This window comes from Beta vulgaris, chromosome 8, assembly GCF_026745355.1.
Source record: "Beta vulgaris subsp. vulgaris cultivar EL10 chromosome 8, EL10.2, whole genome shotgun sequence".
NCBI classification, from domain to species: Eukaryota; Viridiplantae; Streptophyta; class Magnoliopsida; order Caryophyllales; family Amaranthaceae; genus Beta; species Beta vulgaris.
In genome coordinates, this window is record NC_079209.1 from 50961284 (window position 1) to 50988401 (window position 27118).

Below are 27118 nucleotides of genomic sequence, written 5' to 3' on the forward strand. Positions count from 1 at the left end.
CATTACTCTTAAATCATCCTCTTGAAAACGTTCATCACAAAGCCGAAATTTGCGGTTGTCCTCTTTCTCTATTAATTTTACATACATTCATTCATTTTGACCCAACTAATTTCAAAGTGTCCATTATTTAGTAGAGGCTTAGAGGCTAGAGCTATACCCTATGGTACAATAGGACTATAGGTGTGTCAAATAAAAGCAATTTCATTACTCATTGCAAGTTACCCAAATAAGCAAATACTATAGCCTTAAAAATACCTTTGTTTTTTTTCTCAAAGGAGCCATAAAAATACTTTGGTTATCGTTGTACTTGTACCTGATATACAACTAACAACCTCGTATTTTAATACTTTGTAAATTGTAACATATTAAATTCTATAAAAATATACACCTATTTTGCTATACTTTATTCACATTTTTAGTTTTCTCATCTTTTCCTATTATCATTTCTTTCATCACATAATTTTGTTTTAGATTGCAATCTTTCATAAAAAAAAATTGACAATTACAAAATAAAAATTAGTAATTACGAATTAATAATTATAAGAGTCAATTATAATTTTTTTTTTTTTTTTTGATAATTTGGTTACTTTTTATTGCTGAATGAGGGAATTACTGCTTACTGCATAACATCCAAACTATGAATACATCAGATCTGCAGCCTACATACAATTAGAGATGGCAATGGGTAGGATTTGGACAGGGTCCTCTAGGATCCAGATCCAGATCCGTTTTTTAGGCAAAGATCCATATCCTACCCGGATCCGCTGGGTAATAAGAATGAGGATCCAGATCCAGATCCGTATGGATCCTACGGATCCGGGTCCTAAATGGATCCAAAACGGATCCTTGCTTATTGTCTTCAAACTATCCTAATTTTCACAATAATTAAAGATCTTAAACAATAAAGTCATCTAATATAAACCAAAAAATACATTTTATTTTTGAAAAATAACCATTGTAACTACTTACAACTATTCAATTATCAAAATGTAGATTAGTTATCAACCCAATTTTCAAACTTAACTATCCAATGAATTCGCACAAAAATCGCACATTAATTGGAACAAATCCAAAATTCAAGCGAAAATCCGTTTTACATGTAATAACTAATTTTATCAAAATATAATATTAAATTATAATAATATTATAAAAACGGGTAAACGGATCTGGATCTGGGTAATTATTTAGGACCCGGTCCAGATCCATATTTTTCAAGGAGGATCCAGATCCTACCCGTATCCATAGGGTCCAAAATTTGAGGATCCAGATCCGTCAAAAATGGATCTGGATCCACGGATCCGGGTAGGGTCCATTACCCACTGCCATCTCTACATACAATCAATGATTGAATTAGGTAATGGCCTAATTACAGCCAGGCTATGAATTCATTTTCTCTTCGAAGGCCTTGCTTTGCCAGGGAGTCTGCCACTGCGTTTGAACTCCTACCTTTATGAATAACTTGAGCATTAAGCTGCGAACTGATTGCATGGCGAATGAAGTTCAACATGAAATTTAGATTCCAAGGCCCACCAGCTTTATCATTACACCATCTAACAGCATTTGCAGAGTCTGATTCAAAAATGATGTGATGAGATGATATTTCAGGGGATGATAGAGTAATCTTTATTACTCTGTAGATTGCATACACTTCAACAGAGTTAATCTCCAAAGGAGGGATAGGAGATGAGAACAGACAAATAAAATTCCCCATATTATTACGTAGAACTCCCCCTATTGCGCTGAGGTTGCATAGTGGATCATATGACGCATCAGTATTCCATTTGAGAGACAGATGAGAGGGCGGGCTCCATGACACATTGAGAGCATTGATAGTAGGAGGCTTAGTCCTTGCAAGGGAGATTCCTTTGAGACATAGGGGTTTTTGAAGGACTTCATTACAAGAATACGGAAATGGATCCTTCCATCCACGAATCCACCAACAAAGGCGAAGAAGAATCAAGTCATGAATTTGTTGGGGTGAACAAGATAAGTTGCGGAAAATACGAGCATTACGCTCCTTCCACAATGCCCACACAATAATGAAGAATGATGCCCTCCAGATTTTCTTGAACAAATAGTCTGATGAAACACAATGCCATTGGGAGAATAGGTCTTTCAAAGATATGGGAAGAACCCACCGAAGGCCCCAGATTGAGAGCCACCAATTCCATACCCCTCTCGCGAAGTCGCAGTGAATAAATAGGTGGTCTTCAAATTCAATATGGTCTCGGCAGAAGACACACGAAGCCTCATATGGTGGGATGATTGAGAGCCTTGAGAGCTTTCCTCTCGTGTTAAGTTTCCCAAGTAGGGCAAACCATATGAATATCTCAACTCTGTGAGGGACTAACCCTTTCCAGATATTTTTGAAAATTTCGGAGGGTACAACAGCCGAGGAGGAATCCAGCAGCCCAGTGAGGGATTTTACTGAAAATTTGTCGTTTTTGTCGGGGGCCCAAATAAACTTATTAGTGCATTGAGGGTCAGGGGCAACCGAATCCAGGAGAGAGAGTAACCGGCCCTGCTCCGCCAGATCATGAGGCCTAAGAACACGCTTCCATTCTAGGCTCCAAAGCCATCTTGAACCGTCCCAAAAGCCCATGGACGCAAATTGATTTTACATTTATCAATAAAACTCCATAGAATTTATTGAAGAGAGATAAAACGTGGTGAGGCAGGAAAAAAGGATGAGAGAGAGGAATGAACTATTATTTATTGGTTCATGGTTAAGAGCGAAATTGGAAAAGGTTTGTGAATGTGATGTGGATGAGAGAGAAAAGAAGAAGAGAATGATGAACCATTTATTTGTGCACATTGGTAAGGATGATCTTAGAAGGAGTTCAAGCATGAATGTGGATTGGACTCAACTGCTATGATCATACGCGCTATCTATAAATAGAAGGACAAGTCATTTAGCAAGATAAGGAACCATCAACTCAAACATTGTATCTTTCTTCTTAGTTTCTACTTTCTTAGTATCCTTAACCTAATTTAGCCCAGAACTAACATATAATCTTAGTTTCTAAGTTCGAATTGTGTACCAATCTAGTTTCACATTATAATTGAGGTACCTTTCTTCTATGCAATGCGAATCTATACTAGATTTTAATTTGCTACTAATGCTTTTATTTTGTGTGAATTTATCCCTCTTAATGTTGTTTTCGCGTTGCTAAATAAAAGTGAAAGTTTTTCTCATTCCTTATTTGGTAATCTTTCCAAAAAAACATATTAGTTGTATGTTAGCTAGGACTCCTTGATTAAGGGGTCATTAACCTTTACATAAAGAATCAAAGTTGGTGGGATTATGAGATCCCACAAGGAGCTAGCTGGGTGATGAAGCATATAGGTCATGTAGGGATGAATTGAAAATTCCGCAGATTCATACCTGGCCTGTTAACACTCAATATCAGATTAACAAGGTCTACAATCAGCTAATTGGAGAGCAGCAGAGGTTAAACTGGGTGCGTGCCAGGGGTATGGAATAGATTGTCTATTCCTAAACATAAATTTATTTTATGGCTAGGCATACAAGGAAGGCTGCAGACTAGAGAAAAACTTCACAAGATTGGTGTTAGTCAGGAGGATGTTTGTTGCATTTGTGGGTTGCACAAGGAAACTCATGATCATTTGATGTTCAGTTGCATATATAGCCGGAGATTATTGGCCAAGGTGTTGATCTGGCTGGGGTTCAACTACAGACTAAGAACCTTACCTCAATGGCTGATGTGGATTCAAAGATCTTATAAAGGATCAAGAATACGAAAGCAAGTGTTAATTACTGTGATTGCTGCTGTTGGCTATCAGGTCTGGAGGACTAGAAATCAGGCATTCTGGGACCATGTTGCGGATAATGTAGATAAAAGTTTTAAAGTTGTACAGTTTATAGTTTAACATAGACTGAAAAATAGTCTGCCTAAAAAATGTAGTTCAGTTGACAAAAGCTGGATTGAGGAGTTGTAAGTAGTCATTTCACAGTGTATTATTTTGCTAACTTGTATAACTTAACTGTTGAGATATGCTATCTATTTGAAAGCTTAGGTTGTAATGAGGAGGTGTTTGGTTTGCTAATAAATTCTTACTCACTTACCAAAAAAAAAAGGGGTTCATTAACCCCAAGGGCATAGTCCCCGAGGCAACCTGCTGCATCCTAAGCAATAGGGTACCATTTGCCAGTTTGCATTTTTGCATCAAATAATCTAGTCGTTTTTGTAGGGAAATATGAAATACCTTTTAGAACCCATTCTTAATCCCAAAGTAATGTTCTAAATTATTTTGTCTAGGGGTGTAAGCGAAAAGTCCAAAATCCAATCCAGTCTAGTCCAAACTTGTCGGACTGAAGTGGACTCCAATTTTTTTGGATTGGGCTCAGACTCAAATTTTCGAGTCCAAATATTTTCGGACTTACCCCTTCGGATTCCACTAATTTCTATTCAATCCAAAAATGTTTTTATACATAATATATATTTAGTATTTATATATATAATCTATATATATGTAATATTTATATATATAATATAAAATATGTATATGACTTATTTTATGAAACTGATATATAATGAGTTTAATTTTTCAAATTCAATTATAAGAAAACTTTGTGAACAATTAAATCTATATCGGGGGAAGAAAATAATATAATAATCGGACTGGACTGGATTCAGACTCAAGAAAAAATTATCAGATTGGACTGGACTCAAAATATATTTGGATCGGACTTGGACTCAATTTCTCGAGTCCAAAAAAACTTTGGACTGGATTTGGATTTGGCAAAGTCCAATCCAATCCAATCCGCTTACACTCCTACTTTTGTCCAGAACTTTTTAAGAGAATTCATTTCTTTGATATTACTTTCTTAAGAATTTCGAGAAATAAGTCAAATTTTTTATGCATCCTCTCCTTTTTTTCCGTTAATTACAACAATAATATATATCAAAATTATTGAAGGTTTCACCTTAATACTTGTTAGGACTCTATTATATGATGTATATTAGGATAGGATTGTTATTCCTAAACTGAGTTGAAGTATGACTCTCTACTTATTTTGTATAGACCAGATGAGGAGGTGGCGCCGGTTGAGAAGGTCGAGCCACGGTCGAGGTGGCGCCGACGACGGAGGCCGAGCCACGTGCGTCGGAGGTGGGTGCACTTCAACCTGCAGGCATGGCCAGTGATATTGGCATGCAGGGAGGGAGTAGGGAGGATGATGGAGCGAGTTTGGGGTGCGAAAAACGCACCAAATTTTCGACTAAAAAGTTACAGGATTATGTGACTCATTACTCATACTGTAGTGAAAAATAAAAGTTCATCGACTCAGGCACCTATTTCAGAATCGTCCTCAAGTACTCTCTATCTAATTACACATTATCTTAGTTTTGAAAAATTTTCTGATAAACATCGCACATTCCTAGCAGCAGTAACTGCAGGGCACCCTCCAAAGTCATTTAATGAAACTATGAAGTATGAAGGGTGGCGTGAAGCCATGGGAGCTAAGATAAAAGCTTTCACTACTACAGAAAAGACAATTTGCGTCAGATGTGAGGCGCCTATTTGCGTCGGACTCTGGTGCAACGCCAAAGCTCTCGACGCAAATGACTCAGAAACGATCTGCGTCGTATGCGAAAACGACGCAGATGGTTCAGCTATTTGCGTCGCACTCGTATACGGTGCGACGCAGATGGCTATCCCAGCCCAATTCAGAGTAATGTAGAGGGTAATGTGCGTCGCACATTGCCTAGGGTGCGGTCGCACCTCGGGCTATGTGCGACGCAAATTACTATTTTAATAAAAATAAAAATTTTTTTTAGACCTACAATATACTGCAAAGATGATTATCGAACAGTAGAAGAGTAGAAGATTACATTCGAACTATATTGCATTCGAACAGAAATCAAATGACTGATGTGAAAAATAAAAAAAATACAGATGCAGCGTACAAAAATAAAAAAATGAATGCTATGCTTTGGTACTGCACCACAACCAAACGAAACTTCAAAATCACCACAACCAAACAGATGCTTCAATTAAAAAATGACAATGAATGTGTAGAGATAGATCTGGAAAATAAAACTAATAACAATACCGTACAAAAATTCGAATAGATCTGGAAAAATAAAAGAAAATGCTGGAAAAATATTACAATAAATCATAAAAACAAATCTGGAAAAATGAAAACGAAGATGCAGCGAAAATTGTTGGAGCTTCCTTCCTTCTCGTTGTTATTTTTGGAGTCTTCAAACAAGGTCTTCAAACAAGATCTGAAATCGCTCCCTGTGGAGTTCGTTGCGAAAAATGAAAACCGAAAAGTTCACGAAAATGAAAAAATGAGGTCTTCAAACAAGATCTGAAAAAAATGACAAATTACAAACAATTAAGACATGCGAAAAACAAGAAAAAGAAAAAAAAATAACTTACCTTATTTTTGGAGTGCGAAGAACGAATTCGTTGCTATTTATGGAGTGCAAAGAACGAATTCGTTGCTATTTTTGGAGTGCGAAGAACGAAGAGGTCGCCGGAGATAATACCGAAGATCTTCAATTTTCGTTACTATTATACCAAATTTTCGCCGGAGAGAGAGAGAGTTTGAGGGTGTGAGAGAGGGAGAGAGAGACGGTTCTGAGTGTTTGAGGGTGAGAGAGAGAGAAGGGGGGCGGTTTGAGAGAGAGAGACGGGTGAGAGCCTAACTGTGCGTATTTTTAGGGTTTGAGAGGTATAAGTGAATCCCGTCAAAAAATAAAAATATAAGTGATTGGGCTGATGTGCGTCGGATGGGCCAAAGGGTCCGACGCACATTAGCCTTTTGCAACACATGTAAGGAGGGTGCGACGCACAGTCAGGGCACCAGTTGGGAGATTTTTGTGATTTGCGTCGCACAGCTTCCCACATGCGACGCAAATCCTAACTGTGCGTCGTTTCCGTTTCTGTGCGACGCAATTGAGGGGACGCAAATCGTCCTTTTTCTACTAGTGTTTGGAGGATCAATGCACATGGGAATTCAACCTCCTCTTCCCCCAGGCAAGAAGGCCTTAGGGAGTAAGTGGCTTTTACAGAAAAATATGATGAGCAAGGGAAATTACTGAGCTTGAAGGCCATATTGGTTATATTTGGCCATCACAAGGTGGAAGGAATTGATTATAATGAAAACGTTTGCCCCTGTAGCAAAAATGACTATAGTGTGTACTTTCCTGGCCATTGCAGTGGTGAAAAATGGGATATTCATCAGATGGACGTCCGTAATGCATTTTTACATGGTGACTTGGAGGAGGAAGTGTATGTATATGCAAATTCCTCCAGGCTTACAGGGAAGGAACACTAATTTAGTGTGCATGATGAAGAAATCATTGTATGGTTTGAAGAAGGCGCCTAGATGAGGGTTTATCAAATTAGCCACTGCTTTGAAAGCCTATGGCTTTAAGCAATCTTATTCTAGCTGTTCCTTATTTACTTTGACTAGGGGACAAGTTCAGTTGAATGTTCTCATATATGTGGTTGATATGATAATAGTAGGGAATGATCATGAATCTTTACTGAACTTCAAAGATTAACTTGGAAAAATGTTATAAAATGAAGGATTTAGGTGCGTTGAATTATTTTCTCGGTCTTGAAATTGCCAAGGGGCTGCAAGGAATATTTATAAGTCGACGAAGATATGCCTTGGATATCATATCTGAGGCCGGCTTATTGGGTGCCAAGCCAGCAGAGTTTCCTATGGAGCAGCACCATCAGCTCGCTTTGGCTGATGGTCCTTTGTTTTATGATGCAGAAAAATATCGCAGATTGATGGGCAGGTTGATCTATCTTGCTGTTACTAGACCTGATTTGGCATATTCTTCTCACATTTTGTTACAATTTATGCAGGCTCCAAAAGTTGTTCATTGGGAGGCCGGTCTACGAGTGGTTCGATATTTGAAGAAAAATCCAGGGTAGGGAGTATTATTTCGTTCTGATAGTGATCTCCGCCTTGAAGGGTGGTGTGATTCTGATCGGGCTAGCTGTCCTATTAATAGGCGCTCTCTCAATGGATGGTTTATATTGTTAGGATATTCTCCTGTTTCCTAGAAGACTAAGAAGTAACCTACAATGTCTCGTTCGTCTACCGAGGCAGAATATCGATCTATGGCTACCATTTTCTGTGAATTAAAGTGGTTAAAGCAGTTACTTGGTGATCTTGGAGTTCAGCATCCTGCAGGGATGAGATTATATTGTGATAGTCAATCTGCATTATATATTGCTAAGAATCTATTATTTCATGAACGGACTAAACATATTGAGGTTGATTGTCATTTTGTTCGTGATGTTGTGACTGAAGGTTTAATGAGTCTGTTATATGTTCCTACTAAGTTTCAGTTGGCAGATATTTTTACTAAAGCGGTTGGTAGGACTCAATTTGAATTTTTGTTATCCAAGTTAGGCGTTCGAAATTTGCAAGCTCCAACTTGAGGGAGAGTGTTAGGACTCTATTATATGATGTATATTAAGAATAGGATTGTTATTCCTAAACTGAGTTGAAGTAGGACTCTCTACTTAGGTTATATATATATATATATATATATAGAGAGAGAGAGAGAGAGAGGCAAGATCACATGAGAATGCTCCTTACATGAGAAGTGAGAATGAATCTCAACCACACGATTGGTTTAGAATTATAACACTTATTCATTAGAGATATATCCCTCTAAAAAATTTTGAATTCAATTTTTTAATTTTTTTTAATTTTGAAAATTCAAATATTTTGTTTTTAGAGTTACATCACTTTTTCATTAGAGTTACATCACTTATTCATAAGAGTTATAGCGTGTAAAATTCATTCTCATTTCTCATGTAAGTATGCATTCTCATATGAACTCACTTATATATATATTATATATATATATATATATATATATATATATATATATTTATTTATTTATTTATTTATTTATTTATTATGATATAAATGAGAAAGGTTGCGGAAATTGAACATAATTTAACAAAATATGACAATAAGATAATCAATAATATGACAATAAAGTGAACGCATATTTCTTCTTTTGTCAATGTGAGACACTCACATGGACGGACGAACCTGTTAAGGGTCCTGTGTCACACAGATCCCACCAAAAAAAATTCAACGCCACAAAAGTTTTATAGTAAGATAAAACTGGCACTTGTGCGACATATTTACATGTTGTAAGTTGCTCTAGTAGTACCCTCTCTCACACTTCTTCCAAGCGAACGCGAGTTCAATTCTTGTAAGCGAACGTGAGTTCAATTATTCCTACATACGAATTCCGTCTTTTTCTACTTTTGTTTGATGGCTTGTTTCTTTGTTTTTTATTTTCCTTTTTATTACATGTTTTTCTCTTTTTTCTTTTACAATTTCTTCCTTTCTATATTGATCTTCGAGTCGCGTTCGTTGATGAGGGTAAAAGTCAATATATTGAATTTACTAAAAATGGATCTAGTATTGAAATATCGATATAATGAAGGTATAAATCTAAGAAATGACTCAAATAATATAAGATTTAGTTTTTTTTTACGTAAAAACTGAACTTTCAATTTGTATATTGTGATAATTGCTTATTTGTTAGGATCCTCTAAATTCAAAATTTTAAATTCGTTCCCTATACATGTGCTATTTAGATAATGCATTATACGTCATAACTTCAATATTAGTGTTCCATATTAAGGTGAGGTGTCCTACAATCATTTCTATTAAATCAACATATTTTTTGATTGAATGGGATAAATCTTACGATAGGCTTGTTTAGAGTATCATGTTTGCCTTTTTATGATTCTGATGAATCTTTTTTTATTAGGGTGGAATCATATATAGGCCATCCCCTGTAGATAAGATAAATATGTACATGATTCCAATCACCTTTAAAAAGATGCATGTCTTGAAGCCCCTTTACTTTGCCTTTGCCTTTGCCTATTGCCTTGGCAAGCATGGACCAAATACAGCTCTCTCGTCTTTATGGGTGGCAATGGCATTATGGCAGCCTGGCAACCGCGTTACAGATAATCTTATGAAGCCACAAATTTTCGTGTCTTCCACTTTATCCAAAATTATATAACACATACAAATCAAATCAAACAAAGTCTTGTATTAAAGTATAGTTATATATTTACATAACAAACGTTCAAATGCAAAAAACAAGCGTGTGAATCAACAAAAAGCATCTTCAAGCTCCCTAACTACCCAATCATTAGGAAATTTAAATTATGTACATTTATTTGTGTGCCTCACTTTATTAATCACCTTTTTACATAAGAATATTTAACTAAATAATACTTCTTTTGATTTTTGTCAGAATAAATAGTTTGTTTAATCTAATCGAGTTACATAGTTAATTATAAAAAATGGAGTTATGTTGGATGGTAGATACTTGCAAGACACTTGTCCGATTCATGGTTAATGTGAATTAGGATTAGGCTAATTTGAAACTTGGCATAATGTTAGAGTGGTCGTACTAACTAAACTATATATAATTGTGTCGACAAACTGAGAAAATTAAGGACGAAGACAAGTTGATCAAAATGGCCACATTAATGGTATGAGCTAATAGTTCATATATAGTGACTTGGGCTCCCTTGTTTTTTTTTTCTTTCAATGATTAATTTGTTAAGTTTAATTGTTTCTTCTTAAATTTTACTTGCAAATGATCTATTATTATAAATTATATGAATTTGCATTTGGTAACATTGGTCTCATACATAATATGCCCTTTGACTAGTTTAATCTAATTACATTTACAATGTAGGGACTTGTAGCATTCATACATCAAGTGATTGATGATGGTAAGATATTAAGTTATACTAGAAAAAACACACCACCTAAAAAAGTGGTGGCAAGCTTTGTACATTGCATTATTGTATGGATTATAATTTGAAAAATTAATAAATATATAGTATTCAATATAAGTTACTCTGTGATCTATATTTTTTTTTTAAAAAAAAAATATAACTTACTACATTTTCAAACAATACACATTTATTTAATTGTGTTCTCTTCACCTGTCAAAAAATTAAGTTTTTAGGTCAGATCAGGGCCAATTAAGATTGATGAGGTCTAATCAGATATAAACATCGGGAATATCAAGGTTAATTATAAGGTCCAATCAAATGTATACATTTATTGTATTGCTTTCGGGTGTGTTCTCTTTTTGAATTTAAGTAAAGTCTTTTTTCGCATCATAACATATATTAAAATTATTGGAGGTTATTTCACTGATATTTGGACCCAAGCAGATTATGGTTTTAGCCCCAAAACAACAATGATAATTCAACAATCGTTCTTTTTCTATTGCAACAATAGAATTTTCACGCTTGCCAATGTACAACTTTAACTATTACTATCTTTGATTACCTATTAGTAAAAATATACAAATTAGATATTTTAAAAGTATAACTCGAGACGAATCTAACAAGATCCCACATGACTATACTTTTCCTTACATAAAAATCACAAAAGATAGTGAAAGAATGGTGAGTGAATAGTGTAAAAATCTCATTGTTGTAATAGGAAAAAAAACGCAGAAAGTATGTATCATATATTGTTAGAAATGTAGTAATTTAAAACCATTTTTTCTGGAAAATGCTATCACACAGTGATAACTTGAAGTAGGTAAAATTAATAAGCTTCCTTATAATGATGGTGAAGTCATTTTCTTTAAACTTCTCCAGTTAATACTTGACATATATGGAGATGCAGTCATAGATTGACTTTCAAATTTGACATGGAAAATTCTGATAAAGCTTAAAAATATAGCATATTTTGGATTTAAGCCAGCAAGAAGATTTCCAAAGCAAATCTAGCTAAGTACTGATAGTAACTCCCCTCCTTCCCTGTTTTATTTCCTCACATGTCATTTCTTTTGTCTTTTCGTACCCTATTTTCATTATTAATATATTTAATTAGGTATTTGTAAAAAAAATACGAAAGAAATAAATGTTATTTAAAAAAAATACATTGACAATCTAACACATCCCATAAACTTCCTCCGTTTAAAATTAAATGCAACAAAGAGGTATTATTTTTGAGACATAAAATATTCTTTTGTTGCATTTAATTCGAAACGGTGGAAATCTTCAAAGTCAAGGGTTAACAAAGTCAAGTTTAAAATTAGGATAGGACTTAGGAGTTAGTTCAAGTAGGTAGAGCGCTCCCCCTTGGCCCCTGAGGTCAAGGGTTCGATCCTTACTTCCAGCATAATGTTGGGGTAATTCCTTAGTATGCTATGCATGTCTTACCAGCCAATGTGTTGATGTTTCCTACAGGCTAGTAGCCTTGTAGGGGTTAGCTCTTGGGCTGACTTAATTTCCTAATCAAACAAAAAAAATGATATACAATGCATCTTTCCTATATCTAAAAAAATAGGGGGAGAAAGTATCACTATACAAATATATTAAAAGGCGTGCATGAACAAGAAACTGTGCCACGTGGCGCTCTCCCTAGGGAGTTTTAGTTCATGTAATCCATGTAGAATAAAAAATTTAGAAATTGCATAGTGATCCCGAGACCTCAAGTACATATACTAAAGTCTTAACCACTAGAATAAGTTGTATTTAGTGTTATTATCATAAAGTATTCTATTAATAAATGAATTTTTTTTCTTACCCAGGGAATATCCCGGGCATAATAACTGGTCTATACAAATATATTAAAAGGCGTGTGTAACAACGTCAATGCGCCACGTGGCACCCTCCTCCTGCCACCAGAATTTTGCCACGTGTCTGTTAACCAACAAAGTCAAGTGGTCATTTTAAAAAATAAATATGCTGAAGCCTGGGCTCGAACCCTTGACCATATGTAAGAGTTTTCAAAGAATCACCACCATCTCATCTAACATCTCTTAGTGATCCATGTTTTCACAAAATTACAAATATGTGTTATAATTAGTTAATGTTATTAAACATATATATCCCTTGCATACTTAAAAATAAATAAATTTGCATGTTCATTAAAATTAATCATGTATGCATGATACCATTTGAAGAGCAGTGTTGATCACTACAGTACTAGCCCTAGGGAATTTTAGTGCATGTAATCTATGTACAATAAAAAAAATTAGAAATTGCGTAGTATAGGGTTTGATCCCGAGACCTCAAGTACATATACTAAAGTCCTAACCAATAGGCTAAGTTGTATTTATTGTTATTATCATAAAGTATTATATTAATAAATAATGAAATTTTTTCTTACCCGGGGCATGGCCCGGACCTAATAACTAGTTATATATTTAAAAGGAGTTCATTACAATCCATAAAAGGTTGATATGTGTTACTAGGCGTTTCCCTAGCTAGTTTTCTATTGTTTTTTTTTTTAAAGAATCATATACAAATTAATTAGAAAAGTATTCTCACAAATTTGACCCTAATTTATTTAAAATATTAAAATAAAATACATTATAAAAATCCATATAAGGTTGATATATGTCTTGACTCTTGAGTAGTCATGAAGGAATGGCAGGGAAGGCTAGGTAGTTTCATTTTCTTCTGGTTCCATATACCCTCCTTTGGTGAGAATGATGCATATATCTTGGTTATCACAATCAAAAGTACATTCATGTGTAGATCCTTTAATGTTTTGAAAACAAAATACTACTTCTATTAGATATCTATATGTCTTTTACATGATGGAAAACAAGTTGTCATTAACATATAAATGCTCATACGACATTTATAAAACAATTATTTTAGATAGAAATAATATTAAAAGTATCTATATATATCTAGTCTGGATCCATATCATGAAATGGCCTAGATTTTCTAATTATAGAAAGACAAAGAGACAAAATAAAGAAGTAATTTTGATAAGCTTAAAGGAAAAAAAGGCTATTCTTTGTCTCACACACACATATATATTGATACTTAAAGTATATATGCAATCTTTTTAAGACTGCATATAAGAAAATAAAAGTGAACAGCAATATCTAGACATTAATAATATTTAATGATGTAAACTTTTGTCATCAAATCATAAACTAAACCACGCTAGGAAATAATATTTGTTACTTATTGTTGGACAATAGGCCGAGGAGATGTTGCAAGGCTTTTGTGTTCCAAAACCTTTTTTTTTTTTTTGCTTAATTATACTCCCTCCGTCTCAAAATATAATTTCTATTTCTCTTTTTTCACGGTAATTTATGCAAGTAGAATCTAAGAGGGATAGTAAAGATTTTCTGTTTATTTAAAGTGAAAGTATTGGGTCAGACCGTCTGACCCAATATTCTTGTCAGACGGGCTGAGCCCAGTACTATACAATTTTATGAAACAAACCTTAGGAATTCCTTTGATGCAAAGGTGGATCTAATCTCTGCCTGTTATTTGCTGCTAGTCTGCAAGCAGTGGACTGATCATTAGATAGACCGTTTGCGCGAACTATTGCTCGCCAACAGAGTGCTGACAAGGCTTGAAACGATGAGATTTTATTGGTTGTATTGATTTCCTCATTTGCTCTCGCTTTAAGTTGTGCCATAGACTCAGATGAGAAATGGAAGATTCTTTCTCTGAGTTGAGGTGCTTCATATCGGCTAATGAATTCATTTGGTTCAGTAAAGGGGAGTAGGAAAACCGAGCCATGCCCTTCAGGAAACCATCGGTTATGAATTGGAATACGCGATGAAGGAACTACTTTGTTTTCAGTTGCATAAATCCGTAGTAGCAAAAACTCCAGAAATTAAACTTTGCTATGGGATTTCAGTTGCTATGGGATGTGAATGAGGGTTGTTTAATAATGAAGAAGGAGAAAGTGAGAGAAAGTAGAGGTTAGTGTTTTGTTTTCTTTTTAATTGGACTTTGTTTTCTTTCAGTTGGACTTTCTTTTCTTTCAGTTAGACTTTCTTTTCTTTCAGTTGGACTTTTTTTTTCTTTCAGTTGAATTTTCTTTTCTTTCAGTTAGACTTTCTTTTCTTTCAATTGGATTTTCTTTTCTTTCAGTTAGACTTTCTTTTCTTTCAGTTGGACCAACTGAAAGAAATAATGGGCCAACTGAAAGAAATAATGGACTAACTGAAACAAAATGAAGACTACATGAAGAAAAATGTAGACTACCTGAAAAAGAATAAAGACCAACTGAAACCCAAGTAAGTCTAACTGAAGCACAAAAACCAACTGAAAAACAAAGAAGACTAACTGAAAACAAAATGAAGACTACCTGAAAAAAAAATTGGAACCACCTGAAAAAAAATGAAGACTACCTGAAAAAAAAATTGGAACCACCTGAAAAAAAATGAAGACTACCTGAAAAAAAATTGGAACCACCTGAAAATCGTCCGACCAAGATTATGGTCGGACGAGTCCGACACAATACGTTCTCTTATTTAAATAAAGGTTGTATGGGAAAAGATGATTTTAGGAGATAGAATGAAAAATAATTGGTGAAAGAACATTAACTGTAACTTTTTCGTTGAATAAACAAAGGAAAAAACAAAATTCAAGAAGCAAACAAATGATGAGACACGGTTTTTCTAGACAAATTACGGAAAAATGTGGAACTAAATATGAAAATGAGAACTATATTTTGGGACACTCAAAAAGGAAATGGGAACTATATTTTGGGACGGAGGGAGTACTAGCTAATCTATAACATTCTTCAATCCTATTTGTTCTTCCCATTTAAAATCTTTTTAGAGAAAAAAAAAGTCAATATAAAAAAAAACAAATAAAAATGAGGAAATAACCAACAACGAAGTTAAACTAAAATTTATGTCTTATACCATACAAATGTAACAACAATTACAATGCCAAGGACACAAGAAATCCTTATTAAGCAAGTGCAAATAAAAATTGATATCAATTTAATGAAATAAGTACTCATCCTGTAATTTCATCATTCACCCATGTTTTTCACATTTTCTTAAACACATATATATATACATACTCCCCAACTTTAAAAGAAGTACATATATTATATATAGCAATTGTACTCATAGATGAGAAAAATTTACAGGCTCTAAAAATTTTGAAAGAAAAAAAGAGAGTAAACACAATTTACCTCAAAAAATAAAATAACAAAAATTCACAATTATTAATAAAACTTCCATCAACTAAATAATATTAGCATGCATAAAAGTCCACAAGTTCATCCAAAGACTCAGGTTGAGGGTCAGCATTATTAAGCATCCAAAGCAAATGCTCAAACAACACCACCTCACACCCGACACAAATCTCCTCAACGCCACCATATCCACCACCACATGACCTCTCTACGAGCTCTCGAAAAAGCGGATGGTCTAGGACTTCCGAGCTTACCATGTATCTCCGGCGAGATTTTCCGACGTAAACCGGGCAAAGATTAGTATTAGTTGAGAAAGATTCCGGTGAAGACAACGAATTTTGATCATTTGATGATGAAGATGAGCTTCTTCTGCTTAGACTTGAATGATGATGATCATTATTTTCGCGGTTAAATGATGTTCTTCCTATGGATTGCATTTTTTTTAGTAGTTTTCCAAGTTTTCCTGCTTTTGTCATAATGTATGTATATGTTTTCTTGAAAACAAAGTAAGATGAAATTATGGAGTTTGGAGATTATTGAAGGGAGAAGAGTATAATGTGGGGTGATGAGGAAAGATGTATTGAGAGTTTTGGGTTATTTATAAAAAGTAAGGGAAGGGGTGGAAGAGTTTGGTAAGGTAGATGAATTTTGTACAATTTTTTTTTTGTGGGGTATGGGATTTTTTAATTTATTTTATTTTATTTTTTCATAATATTAATTATATTGGTAGCATTAGTACCTAATTAGTAATTATTAATTTGTGGATTAGTGAACAAGTAAAAGAGTGACTTTTTGTCAAGTGGTTTTATTTATTTTTAAAGAAGTGGGTGGAGGAAGGGAGCAAAGGGTGAGAGGAGAGGACCTACCTTCTTTTGGAAGACCAATTTTTTTTCAAAAGATTGGAAGACAATTTTTGATTGGTTGGAAACCAACAACGGTTTTGGACGTTTCGGAGCGTTGCGTTTTTGGCACTTTTTGCAAATATTTTTTTTTTGTTAAGATAAGTACTAATTGTTTTGGTTGGATGGTTAAGGGGGTGCTTCATAGTCATCATTAGTTACAACACAAAATGAGAGTTTTTTAAAATTTGGGCGGTTATTATATTATTCATTTTTGACTATCCTATAATGAAATTTATCTATTAAGAGAAGCTTGAAACTAGGAATAAAAAGGGTGATCTAATTGCTCAAAAGATGGATTTGATAATGACTTTTGAAGTAATGTTTAGGGTTCTAATTAAGTCAAAACATTTGTAACCTCAATTATCATTTTTGGGTAAAGTAGTGACAACTAATAAAAAACAAGTTTAAGACTTTAGATCAATAGCTATGAAGCTAATATATTGACTAATGGTAAGAATTGTACTTTTCAATCTCACGTTTCACAATTTAAGGGAGAGGATCCCTTTACCTTTCCGACCTCCACTCACAAAGTGTGCGGCTTCAAAAAAAAAAAAAAAAAGTTTTAGAATTTAGAACAAGACTATTTCGCAGTGTAAAATTATGTCGTGAATGTGTTCGACAAAATGCGTCAAAATGAAGTTTTAGATTGCCGCTCGATCGGGCCCGAGAACGTTTTGTCAACAGCTGTTTTGGGAAGCCGCCCGATGGCATCGGGCTTACTCACCGAATTACGACAGGGTGAGTTTCGCTTGATTGGGCCCGCAACGATTCTGGGGTTAGTAATTACCGCCCGATCGGATGGTGGCCCGTTTTCTCCGAAAAACGCGTTTTTGACGCGGGAGTATAAATAGGTTATTTACCTAATCGTTTTAGAATACGAATTTAGTCTAATCCTCTATGTAATCTGGTCTTCCTCACATAATAAAATATTTTCTTTCTCTGGCCGTGGATGTAGCCAAATCGGTGAACCACGTAAATCTGTTGTCTGTTTTTATTGTTTTTACATTCGATTATTTTGTTTCTTTCCACGTCCGTTATAACAGAGAGTACCACAACTAGCTTAGCCTTCTATAGAAAGACTACTAGAACTACATGACACAGGTTAGAATTTTAATATTTACTTCATTATTGGGTTGTTTTATGGAATGTTCAAATATTTGTCGAAAATCTACGTCGTACTCCCTCCGTCTCAAAATATAGTTTCCATTTTCTTTTTTTATGGTAATTTATGCAAGTAGAAAATAAGAGGCAGGGATAATAAAGATTTTTTGTTTATTCAAATAAATGTTGTATGAGAAAAGATGATTTTAGGAGAGAGAATGGAGAATAATTGGTGAAAGAGCATTAATTGTAACATTTTGGTTGAATAAACAAAGGAAAAAACAAAATTCAAGAAGCAAATAAATGATGTGACACATTTTTTCTAGACAAATTACGGGAAAATGTGGAGCTAAATATGAAAATGGGAACTATATTTTGGGACACCCAAAATGGAAATGGGAACTATATTTTGGGACGGAGGGAGTACTTCTATATTTTCTAAAATCTCCTCATATCACTATGCCTCTATGGTTTCAATTAGAGGTTGTTAGAACAAAAGATTCGCAAAGGCAAAAATAGAACTTTCAAGACTGTGCCGTGGTAGGAGACCACTGACTTGAAAGCAATTACGGCCCGACACTGGTGGTTATCGAACTTGGCCGGAATGCTCCCCAAGGTTAACACATTAGCTAAGTATGCCACCACTAGCAAACTGAGCTTTGGAGATAAGCACGAAAACCCAGGAAGAGAGAAGAGAAGAAAAGGAAGAAGAGAAGGAGGAAGAAAACGGGCAGCAATCAATTGAGCGGATTATTTGGGATTTGCCATGAATACTGTAACGGTCAAAAACGTTATAGAATTCCAACAGCCACACACGCGTAGCTCTCGGGTCCAAAACTCTAGTTAAGTTTATTCCCCAAGGCCCATGGCCCGATCCGGGCGGTGCGCGTGCATGTGTGATAGCAAGCCCAAACCAAACATATCATCCAACCACAAAAGCATCTCTAGAACCAACTCAATAGATGGAAGGAGGGAGGGAATATAAAAATAAGAAGAGATTCCCTCCCACAAGTAATGTGGGACAAACAACAAAATGAGCCAAGGCTTTTCCAAGCCTTAACTCCAACAGAGGTATCTCATGATAACTCTAATTTTCCCCCTTGTCATCAAGATATAGCACCCCTACTCCCCGAGCCTAAATCTTGCTTGCCGCAGCATAAAACATCTTATGAGCCTACTTTGTTGCCAACATGAGCCAAACTAACTAGTTAACTACGAGTATAATTGAGATTAGCTTGATGAGTATACAACATATATAAACCATTTTAATTAGTTAAAAACTTTTTGTTATAAGGTTGGGGGAGGAGAGTTGTATTTTATGTTATATATAAGCACGCATATTCTTTTTCACACTTAAAACAAGAAATTTAGCTAATTAAATGAATTTCAAATCCCAAAACGAGTTTAAACAAATAAAGTATCATTAGAAAGAATATTTGGTGACTAAGTGATAGTATTAATTACGAACATCATGGAGACAATTATCAAACTACGGGATATTAGGACGACTTTAAAAATATGAAGATACAAGTCATACAACGTATTAATTAATAATTGAATCCCTAACAATAAAAATCCCTTATTTAGAAATTGGAGTTGACTCAAATTGCGAGTGTTCCATTTTTCGTAGTAAAATTTAAGATTCAATTCTTACCTTAAGCATCTGCTTGAGATTTAAAGGGAGGGGAATTGGGGGCATTTAGATAGTAATGAGCCTCTGGGGGTAGGGACTATATGTGCAAGGGTAGCTCAAAAAAAAATCTTCTTACCTTCTTAAAAAAACCTTATTTATTACTATTATATTACTCCAGAGTTGTTAGGCGTGTGTCAGACATTTAGTTTTAACATTTTTCATGTAAAGAAAACTAATTGCTTATTAGTTTTTTTTAAAAGAGAAAATTTATTAATTAAACGCCAAATAACATCTAGAATAGATATTAAAGAAAACAAGATATAATCAAACAAGGTTAAATCAAATTCATCTTCGAAGAAACTACAATGAACCAGATCGAGTAATAAGTGCAACCCTCTTGTTTTTGCTAAATCAAACAGTTATTGATGAGGAAGTCTATCTGTCTATCATTCTGACATTGTTTGGGAGGAGCATTCTTGATCGAGCTATGTTTACCGCATCCGAGATTCCAATACCTTCATGCTGAGTCTCGAGTTTCAACCAATGAGAATAATTTATCATACCTAAAAACCAAAAAACCATACTCACGATTCTGTTAGGGGAGAAGGAGATCTCCACAACAAAGACTAAAAAAACTCATAAACAGATACTAATTTATTTAACAAAATAAGAAAAAAAAATAAAAACTGAAAATAAAAAGAGAAAAAGGTATAGATCAAAACATTCATAACCGTCCTCAACTGATGAAGAAGGAATAGGGGGCTAGGATTTTAGAAAGAGAAAAGAGAAGGTAGCTGGCGGCTCATCGCTTATTAGTTAATAGCGTGAACTTCTACTATAGTTCCATGAGTTATTTTGCCGGTAATACTCATAATACTTCTTTCACTTTCTTCATGTAAAAGATTAGGGGAACACAAAGTTTAGGTGGAGCTCCAATATGTACATCACTCAATAAAAATCTAATGCTATAACTGTTTTACTTTCCGTTAAGATTCTTCAAAAATGCGGTTTAATTGATCTGATATCTATATGTAGTTTCTTAGAAAGTCATCCTTGAACCTTTCTGAATCTCTTACAGTCTACACTTCAAGTTTGCGCGCAGATATCGTACATCATGCGTCAAAGTGGCGAGGAGCGTCGTGTTACTTGGGCAGAAAAGAAAAGGGAGCGTCAAACAATCCTACAATTCAACGGTCAATTTTCCACATCCCATGCTTAGCTATATTCAATTTTGAGCTTGTAAAGTAGATATATATATGAAACTGATGATTATGGTTAGAGACTTAGAGTTACCATTATTAGTCAAAATTGTATATTGATAAACATATCAAAACTTGTGGATATCTTCTCATCACTAATTTAACGCATATATAAAGTAAGGCTATTTGGCTAAATTTTAGTTGGTCAAGTTTTTGTCACAGTTGGAGTTTAGTGGAGCACTTTTATAACTACATAATGTGGAGAAATTCATCATTTCTATTATTTAGCTAGCTAAAATTTCACTAATTAAAAATATAATTTTTCCTAATTAATAATATTGTTTAGATTATCATATTTCTTATTAAAGTTGACTAATCCCATATATAAGGTGGTAATCCTAACAATAATAATTAATCAACATGATATTAGCTGAAGAATAATAGAGATAGAGACCTTAGCTATTAGAATAAATAAATAAGTAAATGCAAAACACTTTATAATTGCAAGAACACTTATTTAATATTAAGAGTAAAATGAAAACCCAGTTGTCAAAAGTTCGCAATATTTATTGTAATTAACAAACTACATAACGTCAACAACGTATATATATGCTGATTGTTGGGCACGTAGTGATAGTGCAACAACAATTTAACAAGTATCAAATCTTCATGGTGCTTAAGCAGGCCACTGTCACCGTCAACTCCTGTCCAAATTCTAACCAAATTTAACAAATTTGATTGTATTTTCTTTTGTTCTTTTGGGGAGAATTTTTCTTAGTTAAACTTTCATTTTCAGTATAATCCTTTCGCAATTCACATGGAAGTGTTCGGTGAAAGCGATAGGCATGTGCAAGGGAGTCCAAGGTTCTTATGAAATCAATTTTTTCGTCATTGATTTTGTCCGTCAATGTATTGAATATAGGAAGAGCATTATCCTTGACTCTCACTTTGTTATAGATGAAACATTTATAATCAATTTGTCTTAATGGGAATTCTTGACAAACTTTGTATAATATAAGCAAGAATAGAATATTAAGTTTTAACTTCTATATTGTGGAAGTAGTACTTTATGGTACTACAACAACTTTCATTTTGACATGGAAAAAGATTGCAAATATGTTATAAGCATTGTTATTAAAATTTCGATGCGGATCTCACGATCATATCATTCTAAAATCCGGAAGGATTTTATCTATCCCAATTCTACGTATAATCTTAATTTTGTATGAACTTTTTCGATCCTACCCAATTACAAATACGATCCTACGACTCTACGATCCGGCCATATTGTAAATTAATCATAAAGTAATTTCACATATTATATTTCTCCTATTAGATTTTGGTTTGCATGTTATTTCAATCTTATATTATTGATAATCTTATAATAATTTCAATCATATAGTATTTCCTGATGAAATAAGTCATTACACTACAAAAAAAAAAGCTTATATAGCGACGGATTTTTGGAGACGGATATATATCCGTTTCTAATTTAGAGACAGAATATTGCTAATCCGTCTCTAAATTTATTTAGAGACGGATTTTTTAAATCCGTCTTTAAATTAGAGACGGATTTAAAAAATCCGTCTCTAAATTAGAGACGGATTTTTAAATCCTTCTCTAACTTTAGGGACGGATTTTAAAAATCCGTCTCGAAATAAATTTAGAGACGGATTTTGAAAATCCTTCTCTAACTTAGGGACGGATATTAATAATCCGTCCCTAAAGTTAGAGACGGATTTTTAAATCCGTCTCTAAAGTTAGAGACGAATTTTAAAATCCGTCTCTAAAGTTAGAGACGGATTTAAAAAATCCGTCTCTAAATTTACATATGAATAATTTATTGCACGTATTTAATTTAGAGACGGATTTTCAAAATCCGTCTCTAATTTAGGGACGGATTTTTAGAATCCGTCTCTAAATTCAAATATGAATATTTTATTGCGCTTCTTTAATTTAGGGACGGATTTTAGAAATCCGTCTCTAATTTAGAGACGGATTTTAGAAATCCGTCTCTAATTTAGAGACGGATTTTAAAATTCGTCTCTAATTTAGGGAAGGATTTGAAAATCCGTCTCTAAATTAGGGACGGATTTTTGAATCCGTCTCTAATACTTCTTCTACATATTACCAATATTATGTAGAGAAGTATACAAGTTGTATTTGGTGTAGTTGGTTGGAGCTTCTTCTCGTTTCTTTGAGGTTACAAGTTCGATTCCTACAAACAACGATTCTTGCGACTGTGGAGTCTTCTTATGCTTTCCCTTGTAGAGCTGAACCGGGTTTACTTAAGGGATATTCCTAAATGGTAATGAGATCAACTTGAACTAGGTAGGTAATAATAGGTGATTAAATATAATCATGATAATATTAGGAACTATCGTGTTGTTAATTTCGTTTATATATTTTTTATATTTTCAGCGAATTTAGAGACGGATTTTCGAAATCCGTCTCTAACTCGAATTAGCGACAAGGGTTTTAGAGAGGGACAATATCCGTCTCTAAATCCGTCTCTAAGCCCATATAGCGACGGATTTGACCTTTTTAGGGACGGATTTTGTCCGTCTCTAAATGGACTTTTTTTTGTAGTGTTATTAATATGTGTAAATTTTTTATATGATGTTCTCACTATATTTTAGCATAATTATCTCAATTTTACCGAATTGTAGGATCTTACGATCCCATCGATTTGATCCTACCAACTTCAATCCAAAGTAGGATCACGATCATGATAACATTGGTTATAAGTATATTTGTTGTGAATATCCATTATACCCTTAACTTGTGTGTCTATTTATTTTTTTGCCTCTTGTAAGATAACTGCTAGTTTATTCATAGATAATTTCTCTTCTTATCTTCCCTTTTTGTTTTTATTTTTGATAGGCGTGTCGCGCACCTATCAAAAGTAATTACCTAACCAACTACCCAACTATGTAGCAGAGCAAGTCAGGGTTGAATCCACAGGGACAAACAGTATCAAACACTAGATATCTTGACTCAATCTAACTAAACGAGTGACAAACAATGATGAAAGGGGTGTTGAACTAATTCTAACACTAAACTATGACAATCACTAGAAACGCACAAGGTATAATCAGTTAATTAAAACATCTAGAATTAAGCATCACCACTAGCATGACCAATACATGAATAATTTCCATCCCAAATAAACATAATCAACGGTTCAAGATGAGTAATGCACCCTATAACTACCAAATTAAAGACCTCTCCCGAGTACCAATGGCTACTCTAAACAAGCAATCAAACATATTCCCATAGAATCATGCAAGAAAGAGGCATTAAGCATAGCATCACAATTAAATTCCTAGCAATCCCATCTAACTATTCCCATAGAAGATATTCATACCATTGATTGGATCAACAAAACCATCTAGATTCAATTCCCATTGAAAATAAGATATACGGAGTCAAATCAAAATCACCTATCCCTAGTATGATAATGAGCATAAGAACAATCCAATCAAACAAGAACAATTGATCATATAAACTTGGGATTAATGGAAGAATTCATATATTAAATCATTGCTAGGGTTTTACTTAACCCTAGATTAATGGACTACTCACACATAATTGAAATAGCAAAACAAATAATAAACAAATTAAGAGACATAATAATAATGAAAGGAAAGAAGAGATTAAGAAAACTTAGTCTTTACTTGAAGGAATCAAAGCGTAGTAATCAATGTTTAACAATGGAGTAAACTCAAAAGCTCTCTAAAAAGTTATAAAATGTATTCTCTAGTAAAAAGGCGTAGTCTCTAATTCTAAGAAAATAGTATTTATATGTCTCGTAAATCTGGCGCAACACGCGCTTAAAACGCTCAAAGATCGTCTCGCCCGACCGGTCGGGCGGATTTCGCCCGGTCGGGCAGTCGTCAGGTGTCATTTTCCTTCGTCGCGCCTGGCCGGGCGCTTTTCAACAGGTCTTCATTCGCCTCGCCCGACCGCCCGGGCGGATTTCACCCGGTCGGGCCCGCATGTAAAGTTTGCCTGGCAGCTTAACTTTTCTGAAAATGCGCTAAGTAAGGTTCGCTCGACCACCCGGGCAGATTTCGCCCGGTCGGGCGCGGGAGCAATTTCACTTGGAGTTTCAGCATCCGAATTCTGACTAAGTAAGAATCGCCCGACCACCGGGGCGGATTGCGCCCGGTCGGGCGGTTACCAGGTTTTTGGGCTCGATGTGAGATTTTTGCACGTCCCGACTTCTTGTCTCATGTAGCGATCTCAAAGATTAGGAAATGCACCAAAAATAGGTTATTCCTACAAAAATCAATCTGAAAACACAACCACACTACAAGACACACATTAGTACTAAAAAGGGCTCTGAAGAGCGCAATTAACACTAATAATCCATGGGAAATGGGGGTAAAATTCTATATAAAATAGACATATCAATTTTCATAACACATTATCAGCACCATTGTTAATTAATTGATGGAAAAACAAAAGCAAGGTTTTTAATTATGCAACATTATATGCACAAAAAAAAGTAATATGAACTTGAATAAAAAGTTTTCTTATACTCATTTTAGTTTTTGCTCACATTTTTACAAATTCTCAAGTTCGAAATTGATACTCAAGTTAGTTTGATAATATTATCATTTTAGTTAGTATAAAATGTGAGAATTTGGCGAAAATATTCAATTTCGGCAAAAATGATGTATAGTTGGGACCTATGAGAAGGGGTCATTCGAGCGTGTCTAAATAGTCAGAAATAATCCTTAGTTGGAACTGAAAATGGCGGAACGCCATAGTTGAGATTGTTCCTATCAATTTTTCCTTTCTAATATAGTTGATTGTACAATTGAACGTGTTATAGAATATTAGGATTATGTTGTCAGTTTCGATATAGTGCGTTTGTATGTGATATAGTGTGTTACTATGTGTTGTAGTGTTTTTTTAGGCAAGAACTATATTGTTTTATCGTGTTATATATAATGTACTTCCTCCATTTCACAATAAGTAAAACATAGAGAAAGTACACACATACCAAGGAATATAAAGAGATAAAGTTGGGACTACAATAAAATAGAGTGATCAAACAAATAGGTTGTGGTCCTCTTTCACTTTTTGGTGCCATATTTGTTATAAAAGTGAATTTTTTTACCATTATAATAGTATGTGCCCGGTTTCACGTGTGTGAACTTGGTGCATACTAATTTTACCGTGAATCATGTCAACCCAAGTAGAATTGTAAAGTTTATTGTATGCATGTTTTTCTTCTTGCAAAATATAACCGCCCAACCTAAATTCGGCAAGAACATCGTTTTAATAGCCTCTTGATTCTTGAACATAGTATTATGGTATTGGTGGCCTTGTAAAAATATTTTCGCGATTTTGTATATATATATAAATAAGGAAAAATGGATCAGAATACCCCCAACTTTGGCCCGTCCGTTTTTAATACCCCCAACTATGAGTTATTTTTAAATACCCCCAACTATTGAGGAGGTCCGCCAAAAATGCTCCATTTACCTGTTATGACCGGATGAACCTGTAAACCAAAACTCCTACACCCCCACCCTCAGCTCATCTGGTCATCTTTCTCCTATGCCCATCCCACCACCCACTGCCACCTTCCCTCACCCCCACTACCACCCTTCCCACGCCCCAGCCCCTTCCCCTACCCCCAGCGGCCCCCAACAGCCTCCCCTCCCCCCCACCACCCATCGAATTCCCCCCTTTCCTAACCCCTTTCGAAACCCCTACCTGCACCCCCCTCGATTTCAAGCAAAACCCCCACCCGAAAGACTTCAGTACTGTAACGAAGGAAGAGGTCAGAAACAACTGGTTTGGGGGGATTGAAGGACTAAAAAAGCGATTCTGGCGGAAGTTAGGGGTAGGCATTTGCCGCAAAAATCGAGGGGGGGGGAGGGAGATTTCAACGGGGATTAGGGGAGGGGGTTCCGAAGGGTGTTAGGGTAGTGGGGGGACTGCTGCTGTGGGGGGTGGGGGTTGGGGGATTGGAGGCTGCTGTGTTGGGAGTGGCGAGGGGGGTGCGGGGGTGGAGGGAGTGGGGGGTACTGCTAGGGGATGGGGGGGGGGTTCTGGGGTGGTGGGAGTGGGGGGATGGTTGGGCTGGCATGAAGGTTTGCAGTCGGGGAGGGGAGAGGGAGGGTCTGGGTTGGTGGAAGAGGGTGGTTGAAGTGGTGGTGGGTAGAAGTAGAAATTAAAAATAAAAGAGAAATAAAAAATTACCTTGTTAACAGGTTACAAGTCATCTCGGTGCATTTTTGGCGGACCTCCTCAATAGTTGGAGGTATTTAAAAATAACTCATAATTGGGGGTA

At 35.0% G+C, this 27118-nt stretch overlaps 2 protein-coding genes across 2 annotated transcripts; both read right to left on the reverse strand.

Annotated features, from left to right (window-relative positions):
- Positions 1 to 1366: 1366 nt before the first annotated feature.
- Positions 1367 to 2602, reverse strand: LOC125492692 (uncharacterized). The gene has a single exon (XM_048635402.1). It carries the CDS (start codon positions 2600 to 2602, stop codon positions 1367 to 1369), a length of 1236 nt encoding a protein of 411 aa, XP_048491359.1.
- A 13065-nt stretch (positions 2603 to 15667) lies between these two features.
- Positions 15668 to 16672, reverse strand: LOC104901673 (auxin-responsive protein SAUR78). The gene has a single exon (XM_010689268.4). It carries the CDS (start codon positions 16447 to 16449, stop codon positions 16033 to 16035), a length of 417 nt encoding a protein of 138 aa, XP_010687570.1. The 5' UTR covers positions 16450 to 16672; the 3' UTR covers positions 15668 to 16032.
- Positions 16673 to 27118: the final 10446 nt, after the last annotated feature.

What these genes read in the sequence shown, in the direction of transcription:
- LOC125492692 (XM_048635402.1), bottom strand. Translation starts at nt 2,602, where the DNA reads ATGGGCTTTTGGGACGGTTCAAGATGGCTTTGGAGCCTAGAATGGAAG.
- LOC104901673 (XM_010689268.4), bottom strand. Translation starts at nt 16,449, where the DNA reads ATGACAAAAGCAGGAAAACTTGGAAAACTACTAAAAAAAATGCAATCC.